Source organism: Mauremys reevesii, linkage group 1 (assembly GCF_016161935.1).
Source record: "Mauremys reevesii isolate NIE-2019 linkage group 1, ASM1616193v1, whole genome shotgun sequence".
NCBI lineage: Eukaryota > Metazoa > Chordata > Testudines > Geoemydidae > Mauremys > Mauremys reevesii.
In genome coordinates, this window is record NC_052623.1 from 5,815,291 (window position 1) to 5,826,013 (window position 10,723).

Sequence of the window (10,723 nt, forward strand, 5' to 3'; positions counted from 1 at the left end):
TCGGCGGTGTGTGTCCATGTACCGAGGCTAGCGTCGACTTCTGGAGCGTTGCACTGTGGGTAGCTATCCCGTAGCTATCCTATAGATCCCGCAGTCTCCCCTGCCCATTGGAATTCTGGGTTGAGATCCCAATGCATGATGAGGCCAAAAATGTGTCACGGGTGGTTATGGGTAAATGTCGTCAGTCAATCCTCCCTCCATGAAAGCAACGGCAGACAATCATTTTGTGCCCTTTTCCCTGGATTGCCTGGGCAGAAGCCATAGCACGACAGCCATGGAGCCCATTCAGCCCTTTTTCACTGTCACCGTATGTCTACTGGATGCTGCTGACAGACACAGTACTGCAGTGCTACACAGCAGCATCCCCTTGCCTTTGCAAGTTAGCAAAGATGGTTACCAGCCCTACTGTACTGTCTGCTGCTTTGCAAGTTGACAAAGACGGTTACCAGTCATACTGTACCATCTGCTGCTGTCATGGGTGCTCCTGGCTGGCCTCTGTGAGGTCAGTCGGGGGCTCCTGGACAAAAATGGGAATGACTCCCCAGGTCATTCTCTTCTTTAAGATTTGTTTAATGGAGAGTCAGTCCTGCCTAGAATATCAGGCAAGAATACTGAAGAACCAGAGAGGCAAACAGCCACTCCCGTTGAGAGCCCCAGACATCCCACAGTAATGATGAGCTGCATGCCATTCTAGCAACAATGCCACCTGTTGCTTCCCTTCTCCCGCACCTCTCCTGGGCTACCGTGTCAGCTATCCCCCCATTTGTGTGATGAAGTAATAAAGAATGCATGAATAAGAAACAACACTGACTTTATTGCCTCTGCAAGCAGAGATCAAAGTGGGGGAGAAGAGGGCAGCCTCCAGGTGCTAGATATTCCAGGCAGGACTGAAGCTCCATCAGACAAAGCTTAAAGAAGGGAATGACCGGAAGTCATTCTCATTTTTGCCCAGGCGCCCCTGACTGACTTCACCAAGGCCAGCCAGGAGCACTCACGGGACAAGAATGACAGCTATCAGTCATACTGTACCATCCACAAGGGAAAGGAAGGGCCAGCAGCATCCAGTAGACATACGGTGACATTGAAAAAAAACCAGAAAGGATTTTTTTCCCTTTGCTTTCACGGAGGGAGTGGGGGCGACAGCGACAACATATACCCTGAACCACCCTCAACAATGTTTTTGACCCTTCAGACTTTGGGAGCTCAGCCCAGGATTCAAATGGTAATGACCCAACAGAGAGAGGGGAGGAGGTAATTCCATGGGGTGGTAAGCCAGAGAAAGCAGGTATGTAAGAGCTGCTGAGAAAATAAAAACCTCTTAGCCCAGAGAGCACAGATCACAACTCTCTAGGAAAGGGGGATGGGGAAGGTCCCAGTGCTTAGCGTAGGGATTGCAGGGAAAGACCAGGAGTGAGTGTGTAAATGTTTCGCTTGCACATAACCCTGGGGTGGGAAGCAGCTCCGCAGAGAGCTAGCCAACATGCACAGTCCCCTGGAGCAGCGTGCTGGGGCAAAGGCACCTAGTTAGCCCCTGCTCAGCCAGCCCCAACCAGGGGAAATAGATGGGGGCTGGGGAGAAGCCTGGTGCCTGGCCTCTGGAACTGGCTGCACCTGCGGGCCGGAGGGTTCAAGGGCTATAAAGGCTGGCTGGCAGCCAGAAGAGGGGGGAATGGCCTGGGGAAGGTCAGTCTCCAGGCTGAGGGCAGACTCTGTTTAGGAGTGTTGGTGTCACTAGGCATGACTCTAGGTAACTCAGGAGGGTGCAAAACCACAGTGTCAATGAAGCCTTTCTGTAGTAGGCCTGAACAAACCAAAGCGCTTCCATGTTTGAACTCTAATCGACCTAACAGTCCAGCAACAGAGAATGGTTATCAGTTGCAACACCTGTACCAGAAGGTAATAATGAGGCCTGCTATAATGAGGCCTGCTTGCTCCTGGCTAAGGGGCAAAATAACAGATCAAAGAAAGTAAGACAAGATAACGGTTGACAGAAGAGTTACTAACGAGCTAGATTGGTTGTTGCCAAGTATGACTTAACTGCTTAATGTAATTGCTACTGTAAAGTGTATTTGCTGCATGGGAATGAAAGGTGGGGAGAGAGGGGCAGTGGGGGGGATAGAAGAGGCTTAGTTAAAGTTATGTATAAAAAAGAGAAAAGCGGCTTGTATCGGTGAGCTTGATCTGAGACGTGTCTGTGTCTCCGAGCATCCCGCTTTGAGATCTCAAATAAACTTTGTCTGCTTCTCCACCTTGGTGTGTTTATTGGAGTGAAGCACACCGGGCAACGAACCACTGTTGCTAACCTCGGGCATTCTGTTCCAGCAACAGGAGAGGAGATGATCAGGCCTGGAAGCTCTGTACATAGCATAACACTGGTGGTAGGAGAATGTTGTGTAAATAAAGCCAGGGGTGCTGCATAACTAGGAGTCTCTCTGAGCTTTATTGGGGCAACCAGTGGGCCCCAGGAAGAGAGACAGGCAGAGAACTTGTCACATCCCCCTATATCCTTACCTCACCGGACCCTGGAGTACCAAGAACACAAAGATGTCCTTAGACTGAGATCCCTACTGAACAGGACACTGAGGGGAAAGGAAAACCAGTAAATAAAGGTTAAGGTTCAGGAAGGAGTTGAAAGACACAAAAGGTATTGAACAAACCAAACTGTCTGAGCAAAAGACACGGTATAATAACAATACTTCAAAATGCAGACTTGTGATAAAAGTTTTAGTGTTGTTGTGAAACCTCATTATGCAAAGTTTGAGCTAGTGGTTATCTTATAACAAAGAATTTGGTACTGATGCTGAATCCTATGAAAAGTGTAATACGCATGATTTTTGGGAAAGTTTTTGACATAATAGGAGTAGTAAACAAAAAACTTTATGGGGATACTGCTTCTCCACTAACACCTGTAAACAGGCTCAAAGCTTGTCAGAGCAGGGAAACCACAATAATCCTGGTCTCCTGTGTGGAAGGGGAAACTGAGGCACACCTCGTGGCCTTGGTGGATATCTCTTTTGAGTTATCACCATTTGAAAAAACACAGTGGTTAACCATGCTGCACAGACACAAAGGCATGTTTTCTAGCGTCGCAGAGAAGGCACTCTTTTTTACTTTTGAGCTCACTAGGCTGATCCACAAATTGTTAAAAGGTACACAGAACTTCAGAACAACAACTTTGTAACACTACAATGCTTGCAACATTTGGGAGTTGTATGGTCAAAACCTAAAGAGGGCTTTGGCACACTGCCTCCACATTAATCCTTGGCTAACACTCCTGCAGGAAACTAAGGGGGGAGATATGACATTCTGTGCCCCAGAGCAGCACCCTGGCACCCCCCATATTTACATTGGTGATATGATTATCGTGTGTTTTTATAAGGCATATCATGTAAGATATCAATGGAAAAGTTATGATTTGCTGAATATGCTTACCCTATTTGTATGCATGTATCATTTTTGTAGCTAAAGTTACCTACAGCGAGATTATGTACCAGTATTTCAAGTGTGTTTGCTCCTGGGTAACACCCACAATAGAGTTTACATCCAGTCTAATCAGCACATTGTGGATGGACCATTCAGGGTAGTCGCCCATTATGAAACACAATAGGCCTTAGAAGAAGTTTATCTGCACCTGACCGACTTTCTTGTGAATACTCTAGCCAGGATATGGGTAATGGCCCCTGCTATGACTCATTGAAGCAGGCAAGGGCATGTGACCAGCTCATGTGACACTGGACTCCATCTTATGCTGAACTTTCCCACTAATTGTGCTGGGGCTTTTGCTTTGAAAAATGAAGTTCCCTACACATGGCAGAAGCTATAACGGGGGGAAGCCTAACCCTAAGCAACATCATCACCCGGTCTCACTCCCCCCCAATGCAACACCTAGAAACAGCTTAGGAACAAGGACTAAACTGGGGCTGTGGTCCCAGGCTGAAGGGGTTTCCAGCCTGTGCATGGAAGACTGGTGGGTTGTTTGTACCATGAGGGTGAGACACTTCTTGATTCAAACCCTGTCTAGTGTATAGAACTTACCTTATGATTTTGTTTATTTCTGTGGTAACGAGATTTCATCTCTTCGTTATTATTTATAGTCAATTAAAATGTATCTGTCTGTACTTAATACATCTGTTTTATACATTTTGCCTAAAACAGAGTGTTGTTTGAAATGCAAAAGGGAAATCTCCTCAGGAAATGGAGTTGGTGCATTGTCCTCTCCACATTGAGGGAGGAGCAGACTGGGTAATAAACTTCCACTGGACAGGCTCCTGACAAGGGGAAAACGCTACAGCTCTGGGGTCCTAGGCTGCGGAGCTGGGCAGAACCAGATGGAACCTCTCTATTGTTGGTTAATGAGTGGCTAGTGAAAGATTCATGGAACTGCAGCTGGGTGTGTCCCTGTCTGTGTCTGGCTGTGTAAATACAAGATAGGACAGGACAGGACAGCATAGCAGCTTCCCATAGCCTTATGGGGGAGGTAGCCCAGATTGGTTAGCCAGAGGGCTCAGCGATATTCCAGTTCCAGATTACACACCACAGAAATCCATCACACCCACCCAACAAACAGACCCCCCTAGACCTCCCTAGACCATGAGTCCATTTCCTTCTTGCCATGGACTCAGTCACTGATGGATAGATGTTGGTTACAGTAGGTAAGGCAGGACTCATGAGTTCTGTGTGTCATTCTCTGTGGGACCTTCGCCAAGTCCCTTTGCCTGAGTTTACTCTCTGTATAATGGGGATATGTTTATAGGGACTTTACCTACCTAGGTGTTTTCAAGATCTGTCAATGAAAGATGCTGCACAGTATGATGATAATTCTTGATGAGAATTACTGATTTCTGTTCCTTTAGCAACAGCCTGTATGTCAAGAAGAAGTGTTTGTGTCTCCCTTCAGTCATCTGTCTCCAGATCTCTCTGCCTCCTATCTACCAAGCCATCCTGGGCATTTACAGGATATAAGACCCTATGGAGCAGAAGTTATTATCCCCAGTTTTCTTATTAATCTACTATAATTTTTAAATATACACAAATACACAGAGTAGCCAATTCCTCCCTAACTCAGTGGAGAGCCCAAGAGTTCTCATCTCCCTTTGGGAAGGTCCCTTAATTGCTGTTTACTCCTAAGGCCGTATAAATATCATAGAAATGCAGAAAGGCTTGTCTCCAGCCTGTTTATATCCAGAAGCCACTTCTCCCCGAGAGACAGAACGAACCCCCCCCCCCATGGGATTGCACAGAGCTATATTATAAATGGTGCACAACCCTGAGTTTGCTCTCGACGTGGGATGTTGCTGCAGATGCTGGGGTGAGAGAGGTGTTGGTCACGGCTTCCTGAGGGGGATTCCCAGGAAAGACACGTCCATCTCACAGTTCACAGGTACCATCTCTTGCTGAGGAGCTCACCTGCTCGACAAATCCACTGTGACGTGGGTGTGATGGGATAGAGAATAGGCGTGTGTCATTTCTGCTCTGCACAGCCATTAAACATCTGCTCGCCACAGGGGTGAGTTTGCTCCTGTATCGCTGTCCAAATGCCGTTCCTTTCTGTGGACACCCAGCTGCCCCTGCCAATGGCCTCACGCCCTGAGGCGGCTGTATTTGAGTGGCACAGTGGATCCTTCATAATGAGAGGTGTTAGTAGATGTACAATATAAGGCCAAAATCGGAGGCTGTGCCCTATATTTTGCTCAGGCCCCATGGAGGCAAAATTCCCCGTGGAATAAGAACTGAGTAAAGAGCTCAGGAGCCAGATAAGTGTTAATGTACAGAGACTGTCACCTCCTTCTCTTGCATTTCAGGGCTCTGGCTGTTAACGGGGGTGGGGGAAAGGGAGGAGTTACCTTAATTTTATCTGCTGGAAAGCATGGAGGAGCCAGGGCTCCTCACTGGAATAACTATAAGAATTTTTCAACATGGGCAAGAGATCTCGCCTAGATTCCCTCGAGATGTTGGCTGAATTGTTATTCCTGAATGTTTCCAAACACAGTTCATCCAGAAGCAGGCACCCAGCATTGCAAATATATGTCCAAATGGTTAGAGTTTGGCAAACAACTGAAAATGAGGTCTCCTAATTGAAGGTGTCAGACAGCCTTAACTAAGGGGGCCCCGAGAACCACCTACAATGGCCAATCCATTTGTGAATCCCATTCAGCTAAGCTGTTTGCTACAATCATGTTGGTGGCAAGGAGTCCCACAGGCCAAATATGAAGTATTTTGACAATTTTCTTTTCTCAATGTTACATGTTCAGATTTTCAATGTAAATCAATGTTCCCTTGTTTGTGTGCTGTGAAACAGAGTAAATAAAAATGCCTGATCTACTTTGTTGATAGATTCATATGATTTAAGGTCAGAAGGGACCATTTTATCATCCAGCCTGACATCCTGTATAACACCGGCCACTAAATTTTGCAGTTACCCCTGATTCAGGCTTTATAACGAGTGTGACTAAGGCCTGTTCCACTCTAGGATTTTACGTTATAAAATCATAGACCCATGGGGACAGAAACATGCAAACATCAGCTAGCCCTGCCAAGATGCAGGATGTATTGTATTTAAACCATCCCAGAGATTTGGGTGTCCCACCACCTTTTGCTTCCGCAACCTCCCAAGGCATCTGTTCCATTGTCCTCCTGGTCTTACAGTTAGGAAGTTTTCTCAGATATAATAGAAATCTGCTATGCTGGAGTTTGAACCCTTTGCCTGTTGTCCTGTGCTCTGCGGCAAGAAAGAATAACTTTCCTCCATCTTTCTTATTGCAGCCTTTCAAGTATCTGAAGACTGCTCCCATCTCCCCCTCAATCTCCTCTTTTCCAAACCAAACACAAATGGTGGCTTTGGCCCTTGCTCGCATGGCTTGCTTTCTATCCCTTTGATCATCATTGTTGTTTGCCTCTGGCTCCTTTCCAGTTACTCTACATCCTTTCTATACATCAGTGACCCAAACTAGACACAACATTCCAGCTAAGGCCTAACCAGTGCCAAGTAGATGAGTACTATCACCACCCATGATTTGCATGTTATGCATCCATTAATACAACCTAACATTGCATTTGCCTTTTTTGAAAATATCCACATCCCTGAGAGATGTAGCTGTGTCAACCTAACCCTGGTGTAGCCGGCATTAGGTCAATGGAAGAATTCTTCTATCGACCTTTCTACCACCTCTTGGAGAGGTGGATTAACTGCTCTGATGGGAGAACCCCTGTCGTTGGTGTAAGTAGTGTCTTCATTGAAACTCTATGTCAGCACTATTGTAGCATTTTAAGTGTAGACAAGCCCTCAAGCAGATCTTCCAGAAAAGCATCCAGTCTGCCTCTGCAGACATGGGGAGTTGGATAATCCGCCACTTCCCTTCTCAATATGTTCCAAATATTAATTGTCCCAACTGCTAAACTCTTGGCCCTTATTTCCCACTGTAATTTGTCTGGCTTCAGATTGCAGTGATTAGGTGTTGCTTTGCCTTTCTTCACTAGGTTAAAGAGCACGTCATTGGAATTTAAGATGAATAAATGAAACTCCAATCATTTTTATTGCTGTTTTCTGTGCCTTCTCCAGTTTTTCAATATTGTTTCTGAAATGTGGATCCCGGGACTGGATGCAGTCGGTTTCACCAATACCATGTGCAGACGTAAAATCCTCCACCTGCTCCAATTTATCGCTCCCCTGTTTATGCATCCAAGGATCACCTCAGCGCTTTTGGCCAGAGCATCACACTAGAAGCTCACAATGAGTTGGGTGTCTACGGTGACCTGAAATTCTTCTCAGGGTCCTGCATCCCATTATACAGATCCCTAGTCTGTGGGTCGAGCCTGCATTCCCTGTTCCAAGAGGATCCCTTTGTATTTGTCGGTATTAAAACATTTTGTTTGCATGGGCCCAGCTCAGCAAATGTTCCAGTTCAATCATTGTGCCTGCCCTGGCCTCCTCTTTGTAACCAATCTGCCAATCTTTGGGTTGTCCACTAATTTTATCTGAGGTGATTTTCTGTTTGCTTCCAAATCATTGATGAACATACTGAACAGTATTGGGCTAAAAACGGATCCCTGACGAACGTCATAAAACCACCCCCATTCAGTAGCAATGGCCCATTGACAACTGCTTTCTCAGATCTCTCAGTGGGCCAGTTTTTAGTCCACTTTACCTGTGCTCTAATGATATTATATAGTGTGCATTTTTTTATCTTATTTTTTCCCCTACTGAAACAAATGCCTCAGAGAAATCAAATGCTATTGCATCTGCTTGGCTCCCAGGATCAATCAAAAGTGCACTCTCATTTCAGGATGAAATTGTGTTTATTTGACAAGACATGTTTTCCATACACCATGTTGTTGACAGGCATTAATTATACTCCTACGACTTTTTTGTTTAACTAATCCCAGAACAGCTTTTCCATTATTTCTTAATTTTGTGAAATCTTTTTTTTAAATCTTCCCCCTTTTAATGAATACTTTACGTTTAACACAGAACTGTCCTGGATTTGCCTCCCCCGCTCCTTGTCTTCTAATGGACTGGAAACTATTTCATCATCTCATGTGATTCGAGTATCTTATACTGCTTTTCTCCAAATGCAGAAAACAACTATCTCTTGACCACATCTCCTTTGGGGAAATTAGCTCTTTTGAAACACGAAGTGTCTATAGATATTACTGATTGGGAACTGTTCTGTGTTTGTCCATTTAAATGTCATCAGTTCAGGTCTTTTCCCTGAATTTGTTTCTAGTTTATTTTCCCTCTGGTACATGTTTTGTCAAAGCATTGTTTCTTTTCCACTCTTAGATTTTGAGCAACTGGGTGAATGGGGAACTCCCTACACCATGGACTCTCTAGCCTGGCTTTCTTTGCATTAAGGAACAATGATGAATAACCAGTATCCACACTCATGTTTCCCACTGGTGCCTCTTAAGGTTTCCCATACCAAGTTATGTAGGAATTCTTGATGCAGGGAGCACCATAAAATATGGAATTGGCATTAGTATGGTCAGTTGTTCATGATTTATTTCTCTGAATAGTGAAAATGTCATTTTTTCAATTTGTGAAGAGTGAAAAATCTGCCTTACCCTTGAAAACAGCTTCCAGGAGTGCATGTAGTGTCTCATATTAACCTTGTCTCTCCATCCAGGCATTTGTACTGCGACCATCACCCTAGAACCTTGGCACATACAGGAAGTCAGGGGAACGTACGGTACATGCAAGAGACACCGTTCTGCCTCAGAGTTGGACACCTTCACCCCTACTCAATGGCAGATACCAACACAACTGACTTCACCAACCCCTCCACCTTCATCCTGCAGGGCATTCCTGGCCTGGAGAGAGACCATGTCTGGATCTCCATCCCCTTCTGCACCATGTACGCCATAGCCATCTTGGGGAACTTCACCATCCTGTTCGTCGTGAAAATGGAGCAGAGCCTCCGTGCCCCCATGTACTATTTCCTCTGCATGCTGGCTGTCACTGACCTGGTCCTGTCTACATCCATCATGCCCAAAATGCTGAGCATCTTCTGGTTCAATTCCAGGGAGATCGATTTCAGTGCCTGCCTCACCCAGCTCTACTTCATTCACTGCTTCTTAACGGTGGAGTCTGGGATCCTCGTGGCCATGGCTTTGGATCGCTACGTGGCCATCTGCCATCCCCTGAGATATTCCACCATCCTGACAAACCCCATGGTGGTGAAGATCGGACTGGCCGTGGTGCTGCGCAGTGGCATGCTCATACTGCCCTATCCCCTCCTGACAAGGCAATGGCCATATTGCAAAACCAACATCATCCCCGACACACACTGCATGCACATAGCCGTGGTGACGCTGGCCTGTGCCGACACCCACATCAGTAGCTACTACGGCCTCTTTGTGCTATTCTGTGTGAAGGGTCTGGATATGTTTTTTGTTGCATTGTCCTATACCCAGATTCTAAGGGCCATCTTCAGGCTCCCCACAAAGGAAGCCCGGCTTAAGACTTTTGGGACCTGCATCTCCCACCTCTGTTCCATCTTAGCCTTTTTCATCCCAGATCTCTTCTCCTCCCTCACGTACCGGTTTGGCCAGAATGTGCCCCTGCATTTCCGTGTTCTCATTGGCAACGTGAACCTCCTGGTGCCCCCCACACTAAACCCCATCATCTATGGGGTGAGGACCAAACAGATCCGGGACAGGCTGCTCCGGCTCTTTACTCATAAAGGGATGTAAAGTTTTCTCCTGGTGCCCTGGCTCTCAGACCGAGCTCCATGCCGAGCTGCCTGGTGACATGATGCTGGGACCTCTTTCCTGAATCACTGACTGGACAATCAAAGAGACATTAAACCATTTCCCGATCTTACTGTGCTGTGTCAACGTGACAGACTGGGGAATCGGTCTGTGTACAACACTTAACATAGGGATCCCATCTTTCTAATTGCTTTTAACTGTACCCCTGAGGGCCTGCACTGTGCCCCGCCCTGCCTATTCCCCCAAGGCCCTGCCCCCTTTTACTTCTTCCAGCAAGGCCCTGCCTCTTTTCTGCCTTTCCTCCAAAGCCCACCCTTGTTGCTCACTGCTCTTCTCCCCATCCCCAGCCACTCACTGGATCATCTCCACCTCCCTGTCTCCAGCCCCCAGCTGGGCTCCCTCTGCAGCCTGACAAGTAGCCTGCAGCGGATGCAGTGCTGGGGCCTTCAGGGCAATCAGGAGTGGAGAGGGAAGCCAGGAAGCTGTATAAAAGCAACTGATAGTTGTGAGCAGGGTT

The 10,723-nt window shown here is 46.5% G+C and overlaps 1 protein-coding gene across 1 annotated transcript; it reads left to right on the forward strand.

The window, feature by feature from the left end:
• Positions 1–9,240: 9,240 nt before the first annotated feature.
• Positions 9,241–10,176, forward strand: LOC120397420 (olfactory receptor 52R1-like; the record flags this gene model as incomplete). Its single annotated transcript, XM_039523226.1, has 1 exon — positions 9,241–10,176. A coding segment is annotated over exon 1 (936 nt), but the record flags the coding sequence as incomplete, so codon positions are not given.
• Between the last annotated feature and the right edge of the window lie 547 nt (positions 10,177–10,723).